The sequence below is a fragment of the Merops nubicus genome, unplaced genomic scaffold (assembly GCF_000691845.1).
Source record: "Merops nubicus isolate BGI_N331 unplaced genomic scaffold, ASM69184v1 scaffold25977, whole genome shotgun sequence".
Lineage (NCBI taxonomy): Eukaryota > Metazoa > Chordata > Aves > Coraciiformes > Meropidae > Merops > Merops nubicus.
This window is the reverse complement of record NW_008620020.1, coordinates 7,598-28,776: the sequence shown is the minus strand read 5'-3', so window position 1 is coordinate 28,776 and position 21,179 is coordinate 7,598. Positions and strand designations below refer to the sequence as shown.

Sequence of the window (21,179 nt, the reverse complement as noted above, 5' to 3'; positions counted from 1 at the left end):
ACTTCCCTTCAGGCTACTATGATGTTGTTTTGGACAAACTGTCACTTGTGAATGTTTTTTTCTCCTGTATTTTTGCACTGTATGATCTTGACTTGCTTATAGGTCAAGCCTCAAAAAGCTTGATAGTGGCACTTAAAACCATAGAAAAGTATCAAGTATCTCATCCTGTCCCACAGAAAAATTCTACATTTGTTGCTACTTGCTCAGTACTAGTTCTTATAGAAAACATCACAAAATGTTAATGCCTCAGAGTACTTTATAAGGCAGTGAAAAATTCTGCAGTCAGTTCCACCACAATAATGTGACAGAGCTTTTATGTTGAATGACAGTGTTTTGGTTTATCTTTCGTATTACAGCCTTTAATTAAAAATTCTTATCAAAATTTTTATAAATAACTTTTGATTATCCTTTTATCTGGTCAAGAGATGCAGAGCTGTTATTTGTACAACTTTTGGTAATCATCTTTTCCATATGCATGTAAGCTTATTAAAGAAGCTACAGGTGAAGCTGATAAAACATACAGAAGTGAATCCAACAGAAGTTGCCCCTAGTTCTCCAATGTCAAGTCAAATATTTGTTACCACATTTATCATCTTGACTAGGTCTTTTTACAGGTAAATTTTTTAAAAAAAATTATTTTAGCAACATTCCAAAAGACTCTGATCTGTAAATGTCTTGACGACTCTGTAACGTCTTCAAGCTGCCATGCATAGACCCATCAGAATTGTGCAGTTGCTGTGTTAAACCAGTTTAGTTCTGAGCTTGTTAGTCATGTAATGTTTATCTTGACCTGTAAATCTAGCTGTAAAAGGAAATGCAAAATTAAAAGCTAATGCAAGCACTGTAGATATACCAAGGGAGGAGAAATTAATTTTTCTTTAAACTGTATTTTAGAAGTGTATGACATGATCAAGTCTAGTCATGCAGCATTTTTTGTACCAACGTACGTGACTGAAATTCTTTTCCTCATGATGTTGCACCACTATCCAATGCTGTAATGGCATCTACAAATTCAACTACTGAGTTATTTCCATTTTAAAAGCCTTAACTGTTTATACTGTATTAATGTATTTTTAAAGACTGTAAGGAAACAATGTTTTCCTTGTAAATTGTTAAAATAATTTTGAACACTTAAGTCCCCTTCTGTATCTTAATACCCCTTTTGTGTGTGTACCACAAAAGAAAACTAATTTTTAAAAAAAAAAAGTGTTTGCAGTTATCAGCCTCTCTAAAGTTCAACATTTTTAGCAAATTGACATTTTATTTTCGTTAAGTCTTCTAAAATTCCTTGTATGTAAATACATTTAAGTGAGCAAATTTAAACATTTATGTATTTAAGTTCTTTCATAATAATAAAACTTTTAACTCTAGAAAAGCACAGGCTTCTGTTGATCTGAACATTTTATATATTCCAAGTTTTTTGCAATGTTTCAACCGCATTCTTTTCTACCATCATCCAAGTTTGTTTCAATACTTGAAGTGAAATATCTACATCTATACAGTTGCATTTTCATTTCTGAAAGACGTCAGGAAGTTTTTACTTTTAACAGTTGGAATGCCCATCTAGACTTGTTTACTGTTGGGAAGATAAAGTTATAGCTCAAGTTTTATTTTTGTAACTCGTTAAGGTTATAAACATTCCTATTTTCCATTAGCCACTACAGATTCATCTTACAGATATTTGGCATGTGTTGTCACATCTAATGCAGCACAGACTGCAGCCAAACGAATATCTGCTTTCAAAAATGCACTGTTAACTTGCACGTTTTCTTGGAAACTCATGAAAAAAAACTCAAATACTTGTCAGCTGTGAACTTCACCCAGGACTAACTTGGAGGAAATGCTGTTATGCCAGGTTTCTCCCTCCTCCCATCCTTCCTGAAAGGCTACTTATTCTAAAACAATTTAGTTTAACTCATCTTCTGCTACTTCATTCCCCTGGAGCACTGTAGATACACAGCAGTTCTTCTACACAGACAGATCTTCGCCACTCTCAGTTACATGTGAAAGGTCAGCATGTTTTTACTGAAGTAAATTATAGCTTTTAAGGCAAGAGCCATTCTTTAAAAGACAATCTGGACCAGTTCTTATTTAAATACTACTTTACAAGCTTTTCTTATTTCCTTTTAACAAGGTCCTCTGTTAATTTCTGTAATTAACCAATATGAACAGCTGTGTGGGAGATTAGATTAGCCTCCTTTTTTTTCTCCCCTTCCCTCTTTTTTACAAGCTAAACAACAGTATACTTAATGCTGAGTGGACAATAGATGAGTCTTGGACTGACCACCTAACATCTTTGATTGGGCCTGGTCAAGGAAGATTTAACAGAGGCCAGTACATATTAAGCAAAACAAAAAAGGTTTAAAGAGAGATGCGTTGTCCTTCCTTGAGACCACATCAGTGAAGAGCTGTAGGTGTACCTGAACAAGACTGCATATGTAGGATGCCCCAGCTGCTATAAGCAGAGCTCATTGGAAGTAGTCTGGCTTAAGAAAAAGCTAAATGAAAGGTTCAGTAAGAGCTCTGTTAAACCTAAAGAGCAAACTGCAAACTATTTCTTTAGGCCTCCCAGGAGCATTCCTGTATGTTTAGTACTAATCTGCCTTGTGTTATCAAAGGTGGTTCTAGGATTTACAATTCAGTAATAGTGAAAGAGACAAAAGTTTTAGGTTGAAGCCGATGACATCCATGTTCTTGGTTGCTATACCAACAGGTTTCTTTAATTCTGTCTTCTTTCCCCAAAGACTGTTTCAGAGACTTACTAGAAGCTATACAGAATATGAAGGTTTATTTCAAAAGAATACATTTGCAAGAATACACATAAATGCACTCAATGTAACAGTACCTTCTGCAAAAATAGGTTACATAATACCCAGTAATGAAAGAACAATCTTATTTCTCTACAAATTAGAAAGCAGAGATAATAGCCTGGACAACCTTCAAAATGGAGGTTATAGTTGTGTATGTTGTGAGAAGTAGCTAACTTTAAAGCATGACACCACAGAGCTAATGTTGGTAAATCAAACTACTAGCACACAGCTGCAATCTATTCTTTTATACAGAATTAACAAATATTTTGGTTCCAATTTGTTTTTACACAGCTCTAGTGCCTCAGGGAAAATGCTTATCAAAGATACACAAAAACTATCCAAAATTACAACGTAACTATTAAAATGCCTCCAAAATTGAGAGGAAAGTAATCATGTTAAATTAAAAAAAAAAAAAACAAAAACCCCAGGATTTCCAGACAAGACTTCCTGTTTTTAATTGGAGAAAGTTTACAAGAGATTTCAATAAGTTATCTTGAAACCAAGCAGCTGTAGATCTTAGAATCTTCGCGGAGGTCCACCTTTAAATGGCTTAAATCCTGAGCCACTTCCCCTCTGCATGGAATTGCCTGTGATCTGTACAACTCTATTAATTGGTGAAGAGTTACTGGAAACAAAAGTTTTAAAAAAGTGTTAAGTATGATAAGTATCTAAACTTTTAAAGTTTAGATAAGTATTTAAACTCTTAGTGTACAGGTAAGAACATTCTTACATCTCAGATCACTCAACTGTTGAACTGTAAGTCTCAAAAGAGCCTTTGCAAGAAAATCGCATGCTTCTGTGCATCTGAACTACCACTACAACAACTGTGGAGCCATGTGCTCGCATAGAAAGATGGGTCTGGATGTTGTGCAGCAACAGCCCATCCACAGAAAGTAACACTGCTTGCACTCAGACTATCACAGTTCCTAAGCATAACCAAAGCTTTGAGAGCTCAGTAGGAAACTGAGAAGTAGTAGTTTTTGTACCTTGTATGTGGAGACATCATGCCACCTCCTCCACGACCATCTGCCATTCTTCTTGTGTCATGGTACCCACTTCCCTGAGAACTAGGTCCATGCCATTCTTTTCTTGGTCCTGTTTCACGACTGTGGCGTTCGACAACATGTCTGTCCTCATTATAGTGCTAGTAAGAAAGTGACAGTCATTTTCAGAATGAAAGGCCTATCTACACCAACAGGAAGTAATGTTCCCAAGAGAGTTAAGCTTGCAGATTATATATACATAACACATACAGAAGTCAATCATCTTTTAAGATTTCAGTCCACAGGCAGATAACCCATGCTTACAAGAGACCTATTTAAAAAAAATAACTGGATAACAAAAAAATTAATTTGCAATAACTCTGTGAATATGCAGGGAGAGAAGTTCCATGAACTCATGCTTCACTCCCAGTTCTACCCTGATCTCATAATCACTAATGAGCATGTTCCATATACCTACAGAAAGAGAAATTATTTTTGAAAATGCTTCACGATCCAGCAGCATGGAACAGTTTAGTCTGTAGACTTTAATGAGAAATCTTACAGAATGTTTTTCTCTCAATAGCACATTAAAAATTAAAGTGACAAACTGCACTGGAAGTAGTGGGCAGTGTAAGGTTAAGACCCTGAAAACATAGGATGACAACAAATTCACAGAAGCCAAATTAGCAATTCCTTCAAGTAGTGTTCTGATCTACCTGAGAGATGCTAGACAAAAAGAACTGGGCATGTTTTCTGCAATTTCTTGGCTTATTAAAAATCCCTACAAAGAAGATCCTTTAAAGCTAATTGGAAAATAGCCGTAATAATTGCTAATGGTTTATATGATGGCCTATATGGTCATTTTTGAAGCATGATTTTGCATTTTCCAGTCTCTCACTCATGCACATAAACAGAAGGTGACTCACTTGTCCTCCACCTCTTTCTCCCATCATGCCTCGTTCTCCTTCCCTGCTTCCATACCCAGAAGCACTGCTACGGCTACCAGGAGGTGCACCTCTCACGTGTCCAGACACTTCTCTTCCTGATCGATCTGGCCTCTCACCTCTGTAAAAATTGCTTTATCAAAATTTTGGTTTCAGTATAGTAGAATTGGTACCAAATCATAGTACATGTAGACTTTAAAAGATTCCTTTGTTTTTTCAGGTTCCTAGCAATTTTCAGGACGCTTCTTAAAAACATTCGTTTAGATCTATGTGGCTCTCTAAACAATTAAAACTTACATGTTATTTGTTTACCACTGCATTCTTGCACAAAAGCCTCCTTACTATATGTTACTCCCCATGATCAAGAACAGACCGATGGGAAGTCAGCCCCATGTTTACAGATGAGGTTTAGCTTATGTGACAACCTACAATTTTTTTCTAATGCTTTTAGAAAGTGACTTTGCCATTCTTTAGAAGGGGATCTGTTGTCTCTTTACATATCAATTCTTGAAGAATTAGTACTATGGGTAAATTCTGCAGGAATCATTATCTTCCCTAATTCGTTGGTTAGCCAGAAAATTTACCTGCCATCCCGTTTGTCTGTGCTTATGCTTCCCTCACTCTTCCAATTTGTTTGCCTAGGTGGATTTGAACCAGTCTCTCTTGGATGCCGACCATGTGGTATTTCAGGTCTGTCATGAATTATCACTGTTCTTCTTTCATCTCTGTCTCCTCGCACTTCTCGTCTGTCTGTGTCTCGAAGTTCATTTCTTGGTTGTGGTGGTTCATTTCTTCTGGACTCACTGAAGCTTTTAGGATATCTCTCAAACCCTGGCTCTTCTCTTCGTGCTGTTGGGCGAGTCTTTTTTGCTTCACCTTGATTTACAAAACGTTCTCGCCTATGTTGTTAAAGTAGGAAAAAGTAATTTGTTTGTCTCCCATTCTCATTTCTCTGTACATGTAAGCACATGCTTTAGCATACAAAAACGATCATCATCTTCATGTTAGCAAGTTTATTCATATGTATGTGGTATATATCACAAAGATCTGTACCACCCAAAATTATATTTATTTCTACAATTGTCTTTTTGAGCTTGAGTTTTTCTAGCCAGTTTCACATTTCTTTATGCGTTTATCTGTTCGTGTTTTGTCTGGTGTAATTTAAGCAACTTTAGAGCCTCCTTTTTTGCTCACTAGGAAGCAGAGGGAATGCTAGATTTCTTGAGTCAGCTAGAAAACATAATTCTAGTTCATTGCAGCATAAAAGTAGAAGTCCAGAAGCTACAATTTTGGAGAGGTTTAATGGAAACATGAAGTTGGATCTGGAACCAGCATTTACTGCACGGCTGCATGGATCTTGACAAATGTGACTCATGCAAGTAATATTTTTAAATCCCATTAAATCAGTTGCTTTTAAGCCTTGCTTTTTAAGGAGGTTAGGTTACCGAGTAGGTAACAGATCTAATCCATTGGAATCCACTTATGGCTACATGTGAAAGAGGAATAATTGCAAAACTTCTTTCAATATATCACCCAAAAAAGAGCATCAGGCAGGGAATTTACAGTCTTAAAAAAAAAAAAAAAAAAAGACTAGATACCATGATATAAATGGCCAGTCCTGAAGACAGGAGGAACTCCAGGACACTGCTGCAATTCTATTGCACCAGAACTGTACAAAGACTTTGGCTCCATTTTACATTTTGAATCGTTAAGAGTGAAATCCACAGCAATGTTGGCAGACAAATATCTGCCCTGTTAACTTACCTATCAAAAGATGATGATGGAACAGAAGAACCATCTGGATATCGTCCCCGTTCTCTGTGATCAAAATCATTAAACCTGTTCTGCTGGCGGCCATAATCTGAACCATGACTAAAACGTGCATCTGTATCAAGTGCCATCTTCTTATTCTCATTCCAGTAGGGATCATCTCTCCTTTAAGCAAAACAAATGAACCTTCATTAGTTACACGTATACAAATCAAGGCCTAATATGCAGAAAATTATTAACAGTCAGTTGTCTGTTTTAAAGACTCATTTGATCTTTGAAAAGCCACTAACAAAGGCAGACTTTAAATAGTAGTGAACAAAATCACTCAAGAAAAAAAACCAAACCAAACCACGCTTACATTTGAAATGCAAGTTAAAGATACAAAATATCAATAAAACATGTAATAAAATCTAAGCAATAGTATACAGTGTTGGGCAGTTTAAAGAACAAAACAAAACCCCAATAAAATATCTATCAAAATTTTGCCTTAAATTTGCCTTCTAGTAAAACAAAACAAACAAACAAACCAACCAACCACAACCACCATGAAAATACAACCCACAACGAAAACCCACAGAAAACACCCATGAATCGGAACAGCTTTCTCTAGAAAGAACAGTACAGGAAACGTCACAACCTTGCTTATTAAAAAGATGCAGGACCAAAGTCTCCACAAGAAGAATGTGAGATACTAAAATGTATAATCAGGAGCCTTAAAAAATGAATCTGTCTTTATTCTTCTGGTGAAGAAATATTAGTCTTCTGCTACTGTATCTAATATGATGGCTTACATTTCCCTTCTACTGTACCACTGATATGTCAATTTTATAGCTAAGGTCTCAGTCCTATTCATATAATCAAACCAAAAGCCAGCTCAGTTCATGTGGCTCCAACAGCCAATGATCAGCTTCAGTAATAATTAAAACCTTGGCTTCCTGAACCATCCATTTACCAGCAATACGAATTCTTAAAGCAGGAGCTAGAAGTTTCACCCTTTTTTAAGGCAGAACAGCTGCATTTCTCAGCAAATGCACTGAATTGCATTACACTTTTTTTTCTGTACAGAAAGAATTAATTCATTATATGCTTCTCATTGGAAAGCCCTCTCTTACAGGTAAGGTATGTTTCATGCTTGGAATAAATCAATGTCAAAACCAAATGAATACCAGAAATCCAGTTCTTCTGTAAGGACCTACTTCAGGTACAAATATGTTTTGAACTCTGACACAAGGCTGGCAGCTGTTCCTGTTTACCAAGCACTGCAAAACAATTTTGTGAATGAGATTACCTGTGATCTACATCGCGTGGACGTTTCAGAGAATTCCTCTTCTCCTGTTCATAACGAAGTTGCTGCTGTTGCCGCCGAAGTTCCTCCCTTTCACGAGCAATACGCTCTGCTTCTTTTCGACGTTCCTACCATGAAAGGGAAGGGCGAATAAACACAACAAAAAACACAGCTCTTTAATAAAGAGATACCTCTACAACAGTTAGCAAGTATACAGAATTAATACTTTGTTTTTTAATACTTCATTGTTTTCTATTAAAGGCTGATGTAATAAATTTTAAATGCTATCCAGGAATTCAAGAGCATAAGGAACATTTCTCTAAAAAAATACACAGCAGATCTGGAGAAGCAGTATTGGCTGTCAGATAGAAATATCTCCAGGTTATTTCTTGTGTTGCTACTGTATTTGTTGTCCAGAAACACAGCTCATTAAGTTTGCATGGACATTCTCTAAGAAAAAATATAATTATGCAAGACTAGCACAGGCAGTATGATTTGCTGTACATCAGTTTTAGAGACAGATATGTATAGCCACCGCATAAACTGGTAGCAAGAATTTGCCATTAAATTGCTCACAAGTCAAGCAAACAAGCTGAAGATAACTGTTGTACATTACGGATCACATAACGTTTGCTTGGTTCTGTTACGGGCTAGGTAGGAGGGTGAAGAGAGAAACGGCAAGAGCAAGCAGGGTTCTGCTCCAACGTGGTATGGCACTACAGCCCAAGAGATGAACATGCACACCTGTTCAATACGAACACGCTCTCTTTCCAAGCGTTCCCGTTCCATCCTTTCCCTCTCTAACTTTTGCCGTTCAATTTCTAGTCGTTCCCTTTCCCTCTGCAGGCATTCTTCTCGTTCGTGCATTATTCGTATGCGTTCCCGACGCTCCCTCTCAGCAATTTCTCTTCGTCTAAAGAAAAAAAAAAAAAAGATAGCAGAAACTCACCTGAAAAATTTTCTCATCCAAAACTAACATCACCTCAGGCACAGACATTAAAAAAAAAAAAAAATATTTGAGAGTAAGCTCTTGACAGTAGCCAAATTTGTTCTAGCTTATTCTCCAGAGCTGTTTAAGAAGGCAACAGGTAACTATGGAAATTTATATCAAGAATCATCACTCTTCATGTATTTTATGCTGGATTCATATTTCTATATTGTCATCTGGCAGACAATAACAGCATCTTAGCAAAGAATACATTTTGCATCTTAAATGTTAGTTTAGCTCTTGCCCTCTTCAGGCTAACAAAAAAATTTACTTATTGTTTTCTGTCCACAAATAAGATAACAACATGACCACTGTGACTTGCACAGGTTAGATACAGGTGTCAACAGCTTCATTTTGCTTTGTCCTTCCCTCCTGCTATAGTACAGCTTAGAAAAGTCAGGAAAGGCATTTTCTTCTTTAAGCCTTATAATTACTGGGAATTCTTTTGTTTGGGAAAATCCTGCTAACACCACAAGTTATTTAACTATCCTTTGAAAAGTTTTGGCCATGTGAAAAGAGAAGAATAAAACAGCGTAGCCATTTAGTCCTTTTATGTAAAGGACAAGACTGTATTATGCTTCACGTGTCATTCAGACATACCATCGTTCTCTATTTTAAAATAAACGGACCAAAAAAACCCAAACGCTATATTTGGCCATGTCTCCTAATCAACTTCTCATCTTTTCAAACAGAAAACTGGCATGCCGCAACAGTTATGAGATACAGCCTCCCAATAACAAACACTAGGCTACATGTGTACATATATGGCTATTAAAACATCAAAGAAAAAAATTGAGTCCATTAATTCATATAAAGATACTGTTAGGTAGCGTTCCAGAATTTAATATCTGAGTAAAAGGCTTGACAGAATGCATTCTGATTAGATTAACACATTAATTGATCAGATACTGTATTTAGAAAACAGCCTTTAGCGAAAAGTTGAATTACTACCTTCGGAGTTCAACAGCTCGTCGTATTCTTTCCAATCGAACCATCTGTTCTCGCAATCTCTGTTCCTTCATCTTTTCAAAAGGCAAGATGTCTTTTCTACCCCTGTATTCCCTGAATTTCACTTTATCTTGAATAATACGCTCTTTGTTCCTCAATATCTGTGGCTATAGATAGAGATTACAATGGTTATTTCCAAAGTCTCATTAATTTAGGGAGATTTCTGGATGCTATGTTTTATTATCTATCCCAACACATACAAAGCCTCTATCTAAGCGTAACAGTTTATCATAGTTTGACTCTTCAGTGAATATTATCAACTTTAAAGGTAGTATCATATCAGAAAGAATTGCAGCAAATCTATAGATACTTACTTTATCAAATCTTCCCCTTCTAACTGTCCTGGTGTGGCCTTGGTCTCCTTTTGTTTGGTCTAAAACTACAACTTGACCTGGGCTTTTACCACCTGCAGTAAAACATGAAAAGGGGAGGGGGGGAAAAAAAAAAAAAGGAAAAAAAAAAGTTAGAAACGTACATCCATACACATACCCATTTGCCTATTACAGATTTTCCTGAGTGAAATTCCTAAAACTCTAAATTGAACTGTTACTTGTAAGAGAAGCACAGCACTACACGTCTGTAATTTAGTAATATAAAATGAGTGCTTTTAAGCTTTTATATTAACTGAAAATAATACATGTTACTGGAATCTAGAAAAGAATGTGTGTTTAATTGTCTGATTTCCAGTAAGAGCAAGAACATGCCGCCAAAACAAGTCAGACACACAGATTCAACAGGAGGAAACATGGCTATATTGCATACTTATTCTTTTCTTTTCTTCAGATTTTTTAGTGGATTCTTGATTAGGACCACTTGCTCCATTATCATTCTTCTCATCTTTACCTTCTGTTTTCTTGGCTTCTTTACTTTCCTTTTTTTCAGATTTGTCAGATTTCTTTTCTTCTTTTTTGGTTGATGGAGTTCTTGTTAGGAAAGAAACACACAAGTGCAATGAGGAAAATTCAGCTTGAAGGATTTTCACAGCTTCAGAACACATATGAAAATTTCTTACTTGCTAGCTTTATCACTTGATGCAGTCTTCTTATCTCCCATACTTCTACTTGAACCAGATTTGTCATCACTTTCTTTCTTCAGCTCTTTTTTGGAGGGATCGCCTTTCACCTATATTTTTTTCCAAATCAAATAGGTTAATACAGATTCTTGCATAAGATGGTCTATTCTGGGAACAGTTTTCATCTTATTAAACCTACTTTCTCAACAGAAATTTGTTGTCCATGCAGCTCTGTTCGATGAAGGTGTGCAATACATCTAGCCACTTCTGTACTAGAAGACATTGTTACTATGCCGTAACATTTTGCCCCTGGGCTTCGGGCATTTGTGACCACCTTTGCACCAAGCACCTACATGAACAGGTAAGATTTAGATTTTGAGAAAGACATTTATAGTAAGGAACTGATGGTATTCCAATAATATTTTTACTGTAGTATATAAAACCCAAACAAACCAGAACCATCCAACAGCAACAAAACCCCACCCCGCTAGAAAGACTGTGACACTCTCAAGTTTTCAGAATCACATAATTCCACAGGAAGTTGCAGCTTTGAGAACTTTTTCCCAGCTTTCACATCAAGGCATATTAATGCTTATGTTGCTTTTTGACCAGTCACAACCTCATGCACATAACCTAAATGCTTCTTTTTACAGTTGCCATCAAAATTCATTCACAGAAAGAACCATCAAATTCAGATCAGTGGTGTATCTCTGACAGATGAACCCCACCCCAAAAAAAGTCAGGAGCTGACAATCAACGTCAGGAAGATATAAGCAGTATTATGTTCTAAACCAATAAGGGAATCAGTTCCTCAAAGGCATCTAGCAAACATGTTAATTAAGCAATTTTAGCAACCAGCTCTTTGACACCTGCTTCTTGATAAAGCATTAAGCTTTGCTTTCCTTCTCCTTGTTAGAATTTCTCTAACTACTGGAACCAGTCTTCTTGATGGAGTCATGCTCTAATGCAACGGTTTTATCTTTTTAGCAGCCTGTAATGGCATAATCATTTAGAAATTAAGTATTTCCCTATTGATTTAAAGCTAGGAAGCTAAGTAAATACAGGTACCAAGCATCCATACAGAAAAAAACACAGCCAAAGAATTGGAAATTTTCACAAAATATACTCTCAGGTTTCAACACTTGCGAAGGCTTTAATAAAATTACCTACTAAATTCATCAGAAAAATCAGATATCAAATAATCGGTACACAAACTTGATATTCACAGTGCCAAGGTTCTAACTAGTTCCCAAGATGCAATAGTGTCATAACTGCACAGGCTTATACAAGCATCATGAAATCACAGTTGTCAGCAACTCCTTTGAGAAAGTAAGAACAACTGCAAGAAAAACTGTTTTCAGAAGCCTACTTGGCTTATATGTATTCCGCATCATTCTATGGAATTTTTATGTTAAATTAAACCAAAGTCCAAGAAAATAGAGTTAGTTTAAGCAGGCTGTAGAAAAACCATTAAGTCACTTAAATTTTGTCACTTTAAGTCAAAGTCACTTAAAAAAATAAAGCCATTAAAATGTTCAATGACTTAAGTCATTGTCCCTATGTGACAGATATGAACTGTCAATATTTTTTTTAAAACCTATTTTTCCTATTCATAATCCCTCAGAACACATTTTAAAAACAGTCTCCCAAAGGAGCAGGTTCTACAAAAGCCTGTTTGTATTATAGTTTTACCAGTTAGCACATTATCTTATCCTTCTGGTTAAATACAGTTGCTGCAGAAGAACACAGCCATCATTATTACAAAAAAAAAATAAATTTTTTTTTAAAGCCAGTTGTGACCAGTCATATTTGTAACTTATCTTTTGCATCTGTTTTACCTCAATAGGAAGAGAATTCTCTTATAAAATTAACCTATTATTCTTCCTGTAAGCATGCACTCTCTTTAGATGCTGAAAAAGTGTTGGGTTTTTTCAGATTACACTGGTTAAATACTTCATCTCAGACAAGTATTACTGAATTTCTGTAACTGCATAGAGGAGGTGGAAGAGACACACACAACACACATGGCATCACACCCCATGAAATACCTTTCCATATTTGCCAAAGAGATTTTTCAAGTCAGCAGCTTTTGTGTTGGAAGACAGTCCGCTAACCCACAGGTTTCTAGTTGAACTTCCACTGCTACCACTAACACTGCTTGCACTTCCTGAAACAAGTTTTAAAAAACAGCCAAAAAAATTAAGGGGACAAAGGTACCATGAATATAGAACTAAACTGTTGCTGAAAAGAGAAACTTAGCCTGTTACCTTTAAATAACTGTTTATCCGGTTACCTTTCTTGAAAAGACTTCTATATAAAAAAAATATATGCCATAAGATTTCATTCATTTACCCATGTATTGAGACCAACAGCCTGGCTAACTCATACCCAAATGACAGAGCTAGGAAAACATATGATTTGTTCAAGGCATGCTTTACTCCCAATTTGAGGATGCACATTTAGCTTCAACTTCTGGTTCTCATCAGTAACATCCATCTAAGAAAATTATTTTTAGCTCGCAACGCTTGTTCTTCATCAGTATGTCTTTACGCTACTCGCACGGCCGAAGAGATGGCAGGAAGGTAAGTGCAGGAGACTTAGTTAAGCCTAGCCTCCAGAATGATGTGGTCAATTCCCACAACTTCTTGAAGCATCTGCCCTCCATCCAGAGCCACTTTTTAAAAATACTGCTGGATGTAGGACTGGATGCAACCCACCAAAACTATTTCCTGGTTACTAGGTAAAACACTAAAGAAAAGACAGAAATGTGCCTTAAGCACCATCCCCACATCTATTAGCCCATTTTTGCAATATAGAACTAAGAACTCAAAAGAGTCGTGTAATCTTATTCCCAGCATCTTTTAGTCTTACATCATTTACTTCAGCTTGTTCTTGTTTGCTGCTTAACGTATGAACTGCCTTTGAGTATGTTAACACATAGCTAGTCCTATAGACTACACCAGAACTGCATCTCCAGCTAAACAGTTAGAAAGTCTGGTGGTATGCAGAGTTTTAAAAGATAATTTAACCACCTTGAGGAAAAAGGGTAAATTTTCCTTGATAATGCATCAAGATGGAGTAAAAGCAAAGGGCAACAAATCTCAGTTATCATCAAACTAGGATTATCTCAAGTATCAAGATACCTAAGATTAACTAGGATACACTTAGAACACATTAAATATCATTAAAGAGCCACTATACTGGCTTTGGTTATGTATTTTAAGACAGCCTTATGAAAAGAGCTATTAGAGTTATCATATACACTACAGGAAATCAGATTTGCTACCTCATGATTTAATTTCATTGTAGGCACGTAACTATCATGAAAAAGACATACATCTGCAGAAGACTGAATTATGTCTGTCACAAATTAATTTGTCAGGTCAACATTTGTTCATCCATTAATGATATGCAAGACATTCTGTGACAAGGGTTTTTGGTAGAGAGCTAGTAGGGAAAATAAGTAGACTCATGAACTCATACAAATGTGTTTGTTCAGCTACAGAACAGCAGCGTAACTGGTGACATTACTGTGCTCTTGAGCTCTGCTCTGTGAAGGTGGACTCTGAATACAGAGGTTTATGGTAACAAATGGAAATTCCAAGGTAGACAAATAGGTCCAACTTTAACACAGTGAACAGCCACAAGTGCAATTTTGCAAGCTGGCCTCTCAACTCTTTTACTTGGTTGAGAGTTCTATTTATTTAAAAGTGAACTAGAATTAAAAAATAAGACAAAACTTTTCATTTGCACGCCATTTAAGTACTTGCAATTATTTTTGGCTTGTTCTGCATAAAACATCAATCCAAACTGTTGTATGTAAGTCACAACAGGTTTATCCAAAGTCACACTTCATCAAAACAAAGACCTGGGAAACATTAAGTGGAATTTGCTCCCAAAAGTATTTTGAAATAGGAGAATATATTTTCCCTGAGTCTTTAGAATAAGTCTTTTTGATCTTATGAAGAATCTGGCATAAGAAGAAAAAAAAAATTACAGACACATACACATAGATAATAACTCCTGTATCTCTATAGCATGTATTACTACAGATGCTTGACTAATTATATTAAAAAGAAAAAATTAGTACATGGCAGGCAATTTTTCAAACAGGAAATCATGTAGCCCAAGACAATACTACCATATTTTGCAATAGTTACCTTTATCATCCTTTGATGTTGTCTTGCTTTCTTTAGATTCCTTAGTAGAGCTAGAGAAGCAAATTAAAAAATCAGAAGAAAATTGAAAACACAGAATTCGGTAAGTACTGCATTTTATACTACTAATACTAATAGACAAGTTAGCATTTCAAAAAATAAAAATGGGCTAGGCTGTATATTTGAACAAATGATTCCCTTATGGATTCTTGCACTCATTTTCCCCAAGATGCCTGAAGATCTAGATTTTCTGACAACTCTATTCAGTGGATATATGGCAATCTTCTCCAGATTTCAGGACGGGGACTTGACTTCATTTTGTGTTCTTAGAACTGATAGCTGTTCATTACCATCATCACAAGGACATTTAAAAAATCGTCAATTTGAAAAAAATAAATAAATGCTGACAATTCGACAATGCAATCAGTAGGACATAGTGTCTATACGAAGATCTTGAATTTTAAAAAGTAACTTATGGCGGTCAAAAACAAAAATCTATAGGCAGGAGCATAGGATACTAATTATAAGATTCTTGCTGCTACCCCCTTAATGTAGAGTGATCTTATTGAATGCTGGTACTCAGTATCGTAAAGAACTGACATAGAAAAACAAACCTCTTTGCTTGACCAGAGGCCCCAGTAGACGAGGGACCTTTCTTCAAAGTATCCTTTTCTTTGTCTCCAGATTCTGCTTTCTTTGAACTTTCTCTGGCTTCCTTCTTGACAGGATCACCCTTCACGCAGTCTTCCTTCTTACCATCTTTATGGTTCTCAGTCATCTCATAGTCCTTGCTTTCCTTCTCCAGGCTCTGTGAAATGGTATCCTGCCCATCCTTTGGCTTACTTGCTTCAGAATCTGTAATTTTCACATTTTTACCTGTTTCTAGGAGGTCATCACCATCAAAATCCAGAGTGATGGCATCTTCAGCCTGGATTGTAACCGATATGTTATCATCCTCAGCTTCTTTCACAGAGGTGTTAGCTTCCATCTCTTCATGAGCCGTGTGATCAGCCTCAGCTAGGCTTTCTTCTGAAGGAAGAGGTTTAGATACTTCTTGTGTACCATCACCAGAACCTGCTTTATCTAAGAGGATTTAACAGGAATAAATATGGCAAAACAAGAAGTTTAAACAATTTCATACGCATAAGCTAGAATAGGACCTAGAAAATACAAAGCCAGTTATTAGCACTGATGGAAGGTTAGAAAAAAACACAAGGTGTATTAACACAAATATAAATCCTTTACCCAGGATCACTTATTCTTCATGGCAAAATACACTTTCTAGAGACAAATACCAAAACATTAGGAGGGAGAATATGGTTCCATCCTGGAGATACCCGTTCTTCATAAGAAGGATCCATTTTCCAGTGTAGGATTTAGTGTTCCAGAAGAAAATAGTTGCTTTGGACGCTCACAGTTTGGTTTAATCTGTCATTGAATCTTCCTGGTTCTAGGACTTCCAAGCTTCCCAAATCCGACAGAATTACAGTCTTGGAGAATTTCAGCCAGTCTTCCATGCTGGTGTTCTCTTTTGCTTTTCCTCTCTGAACAGTTGTTTTGTAGTCAAGTTAGCTGTACAAAGCTGCCGCAGAACACGAAGGAGCGAGCTTTAATCCAGAGTTCGTAGACAAACGGTTCTCAGTCTTCATCCACTGGACAGATTTTCCACCTCAGTCCCACACAGGCATCTCCAACCATATTCTGGCATTTGCGCAGATGACACTTCAGCCATAAGGTCCCTCGTAAACATGGAGTCTGAAGTTTTATCCTGTAACTTCAGTAATGTGTTTATTCCATCTTGTGTAAAGTGATGATGTTCTAGGTCCTTTCTAGTCCACAATACGTAGAATCCTTAAGACTTCTGTCCAGGAAGTCTGTTTGCCCAAATGCATTGCGTTCCTTCTATAGTTTCCCTAATGAGCACAGCTTATAAAAAGGTAGCCACTCCACAGGTTTCCAAACACTTGTTTACCATCCTGCATACAACTGGTATTTCTAAGTGACAGTAAGCCAAGCATATGATGGTCCACACATTTGTTGGGTGCTTAAGTTCAGTGTAAGGATGTATCGTTTCACTCAAACACGAGTTACTGCAGTGCAAGTTAGAAGCTTATGCATCTAGACTTACCGTATGTTAAAATCAGAGTCCTTGAATACTATGGTTTTTTTTCCTTTAAGGATCATAGTATTACAACTGTATTATACATCCACCACAGTAACTGATAAGTACTGTATAAGCTCTTAAGAGTAAAGTAACTCTTAGGAGTGAAATAAACCCACTGACTGCAGTGATTCCTGGTGCTGAGCTTACTGAGGAGACAACTGATACTTGGTACTGGAGACAAGACTAGTATTAGTAAAGAGACTGAATATTACAAGAGAAAGCTGCCTGCTCTACCAGACTAAGGACCTCTGAACTCTATTAAACTTTAAACATACCTTTCTCATTTTCTTCATCTTCACCATCCTGAAAAAAAAAGGAAGTCAAGACTAAATGTCTCCTACTTTAAAACTTTAAGCAGAATAGTTCATATTTCTCAGACAATTTCTACCATACGAAAGCAAAGTAATGAACGGAAAATTTTCCAAAGAAACGATGATCTAGAAACCACAGCTGTGCACCTACCTTACCAAGCCACTAAAAATTTTTACGGAACTTCACTGGTATCTATCTGCAACACTTGCAGTTTGTCATTGACTGGAACACACAGCTATTTTCTCCCCTTTTCCCCCTTAACTCAACAGGACATTTCTAAACCCACTCATGTCTTGATATAGACTTCAGAATGGATGTCACCCAGCTGATTACTTCCTTCAGTGAAATCCAAGCAAGACATTATAAGCTTTAAAAGCTCAAGACAGAAACTAAGTAGGCTTCCTCTACTACGTACTTAAAAACTAAAGTTATTTTAATAGGTATTTATTTATCATTAGCCTCACTGAGCAAGACATGCTTTAAGAGTCATCCCTTTTCAGATGTCAATTACATGTAATTCAGAATGAATTTCTGAACCTACAGGTGTTACAGATGTTAGTATTAACAACAAAAAACACAGCTCCAAACAACCCCCACAACCCAAACATTCTCCGAAGGTGAACTTCTACGTTAAAATGGGAGGCTGTATATACTACATCAGCATTTGGCATAGTCCTCTGAATTGTTTTTAAGAGTGTTTCAAACATATTCCTTCTTAAGTCTACGCACTGGTTACTCCCCAAGTTGTAGACAGGCATTTTCATTTAAATAGGACTCCTTCTCTGGAAATCACAATTATCTGCATTATAAAAAAATATGAATGAAAGCTTGGTGAAACTGTTTACCTTCACAACATCATCTGACTAAGATGCATGCTGGAACAAAAAGCCAGTCTGAAGTGATTTTTTCCAAATAAACAGACATAAAAATCAGCTTAACAGAACTAATTTAGAACTTACATGGACAGTTGGAAAAGTGTCGTCTTCTACGTCCTGACCTTCATTTTCCTGTAAGAACATAAAAGACTTGCTCAGTAAACCATCTGTTAGACACTTCAGAGAGTTAAAAGATGCAGTTAACTCAGAAAACATTTTAGTTAGGTGGATATAGATTTGGTAAGGTGAGCATCAGTGAGCAGTTATGACTTGCATCATTCGGTTCAGTTTTCAGGTTATGCATGTCACTACTAGTAACAGGAAAAAGAACCACTCAGGAACTCTGTATGGGCTGTGGCAGAATTCTATCAATCAACGCCACATGCGTTTCCAAACTATTCATACACAAGTCAAGGAGAAGAGAAATTTTTTTAAGTATCAAATTATCTTTTAGAGTTAAGGGAGACAAACTGAAAAACTAGTTCTGACTTCCCAGCGATACAAGCACACGAACAAAAAGGAACATTTTTCTGATAAAAATACAACAAAGTACCTGGCTTTCAGAATCCTTTTCTGCATCTTCTGTTGGCTCTGGTGGCTCCAGGTTGTGGTATCTTTTCTTTTCTGCAGATGGTAGTTCTTTAGAATTTAAGTTCTCATCTTCAACAGATTCTTTAAAGTCCTTTAACTCATCATTTCCATCTTGATCACTTGCTTCTTGAGTCTCCAATTCACTTTCCTTTTGGTGTGAATAACAAATTTGTCATAACTAAGGGTACTAGCTATATTCTGAAATATTCACTGCTAAAATCACTGCTTCTGCAACATACTGTATTATATCCATAATAAGAATTCATAGCATGTTTAAAAAAACCCCACATCTTCATACCTTTAGGCAAAACATCTGAGAACACAGTAAAAACAATGCTCCAGATTTCCACATAACCTCATGCAAAGAAAATTGAAGGGGTTTTTGGTAAATAAAATCAAACATTAAACTTCAATATAAACTGGGGAAAAAAAAAAAAAAAATGTACATACTTTTATTACCTTGACAAAGGAATCATCTTCAACTGAAGCATCACCAGTTAATTCATCAGCTTCCTGCTTTTTACCTGAAATGACAGGACATGCTAATAACTAGAGCTGCTACATAGAGTAAACTTTCTTCCAATACTGACTACATGTTGGGCCTTAGTTTATTATGCTCCAGTTTATCTGAACTGTTCATTGTAATATAACCCTCCCCAACTGAGTATTTTTAAGGTGAGAAAGGAAAAAAAAGACAGCTGAGTGAACATGAGCGATGGACACTGTTGCAGTAACAAGCAGTTACATCCAGGTTAGTGATTTTAATACCAATCCTTCTACTTAAGATTAATAATGGATTCAGGAGAACATGAAACTGTACATTTCCAGAATTACTGGATTTAATTAGACTTCATAACTGAAGCCTTTGGAAAGGTCTTGTTTTATATGATAATTAGCACCACAGCAATTTAGGTTAGAAAGGGCCCCTAAATGTCATCTAGCCCACCCAACCTCCTGCGGAAAAAGCAACACAAAGTTCAAAGAATGATTGGGTTGCTCAAGGTTTTATCTAGTTGTAGTTTTGACCATTCACTGGTCAACTGAAGCCTCTCCAAAGCTTTCACCTCTAAAGGTAAAAATCAGTAGCAGAATTGAGTCAGGTAAAGCACTTGGGTTTTCTACATATTCTTTACTGTTCTAAGAGCATGTTCCATTGAAGAATTCTGTTCTTGCAGCACACGCATGCTTTTCTCTAATAAAGGCGCCACTGTTTGGAACCCATTGCACTTCCTTAATCTTCTGCAAAAAGAAGACCCAAGAACACTAGATATTTATACATCTACAAAAGCCTTTACAGGCCATTCTGCCTCTCTGATTCATTCTGTCAAAGATTAGCCTATGTGATGGTTTTCAGTAGCTCAAGGTACAACAGAAGTTCTGTTAGGAATCAGCTTTACTATCTTCTGCTGAAATTCAGCATCAATTCAAGATGCATATGAGATGGCACTCATGACCAGCTTTATTTTTTTGACATTGTGTCTTCCTTCATCCTCTAACGAATGGCTTAATCAATTCTATAGAGATTTAAAAGGAACAGAAAAGAAAAGCATAAGCCCAAGTTTGATATAGTAGAATCATAGAATCCTTTAGGTTGGAAGGGACCTTTACGATCATGAAGTCCAACCATTGAGCCATTAGGGCTCTAAAGTCCTCTGCTAAAACAGATCAGAATCTGTCAGGGCTGGAAGGGACCACAAGGATCACCCAGTTCCAACCCCTCTGCCATGAGCAGGGACACCTCCCACTGGATCAGGCTGCCCAGAGCCTCATCCAGCCTGGCCTTAAAGACCCCCAGGGATGGGGCCTCAACCACCTCCCTGGGCAACCTATTCCAGGGTCTCACCACTCTCATGGTGAAGAACTTCTTCCTCACGTCCAGCCTGAATCTGCCCACTTCCAGCTTTGCCCCATTCCCCCTAGTCCTGTTGTTATGCATATTTCTGCTACTTGGCATAGTCAGGTTTTGTCAGTAATTCCCATAGTCCTTCATATGTAGTTCTTAAATTGCATTTCAAAGCTGGAAACTGCTCAGCTATGGGGCAAGAAGAGAGACTACACTTTTGGTCTTTGATTCCAGCTGGTTTTACTCTTTTTGCTGAAAGGTGGCACTCTGACAGTACTCCTATGTACAGCATATTGTTGTTTTGAGTTCAGATGCACACTAGGCTCCAGGAAAAGACATACAGCAGAAGTTACTTCTACAATTCCAAACACAAGACCTAGACATTCAGATCTAAACGCATGAAGACATCTTGTTGCTGATTTTACTTAATTTAAAAC

The 21,179-nt window shown here is 36.8% G+C and overlaps 1 protein-coding gene across 1 annotated transcript in view; it reads right to left on the bottom strand.

Annotated features, from left to right (window-relative positions):
- Positions 1-2,773: 2,773 nt before the first annotated feature.
- The window catches only part of SLTM (SAFB-like, transcription modulator), a gene marked incomplete at its 5' end in the record, with an annotated part of 25,584 nt that continues 7,178 nt past the window's right edge, over positions 2,774-21,179 (bottom strand). Inside the window, 19 exons of the mRNA XM_008944001.1 lie at positions 2,774-3,435; positions 3,797-3,954; positions 4,720-4,858; positions 5,322-5,636; positions 6,502-6,672; positions 7,796-7,920; positions 8,537-8,705; positions 9,732-9,889; positions 10,103-10,194; positions 10,551-10,711; positions 10,801-10,910; positions 11,000-11,149; positions 12,849-12,967; positions 14,961-15,010; positions 15,572-16,040; positions 17,397-17,424; positions 18,393-18,440; positions 18,862-19,047; positions 19,359-19,423. Coding sequence (XP_008942249.1) covers positions 3,327-3,435; positions 3,797-3,954; positions 4,720-4,858; positions 5,322-5,636; positions 6,502-6,672; positions 7,796-7,920; positions 8,537-8,705; positions 9,732-9,889; positions 10,103-10,194; positions 10,551-10,711; positions 10,801-10,910; positions 11,000-11,149; positions 12,849-12,967; positions 14,961-15,010; positions 15,572-16,040; positions 17,397-17,424; positions 18,393-18,440; positions 18,862-19,047; positions 19,359-19,423 — 2,822 coding nt within the window. The remainder of the gene's footprint in view (positions 3,436-3,796; positions 3,955-4,719; positions 4,859-5,321; positions 5,637-6,501; positions 6,673-7,795; positions 7,921-8,536; positions 8,706-9,731; positions 9,890-10,102; positions 10,195-10,550; positions 10,712-10,800; positions 10,911-10,999; positions 11,150-12,848; positions 12,968-14,960; positions 15,011-15,571; positions 16,041-17,396; positions 17,425-18,392; positions 18,441-18,861; positions 19,048-19,358; positions 19,424-21,179) is intronic.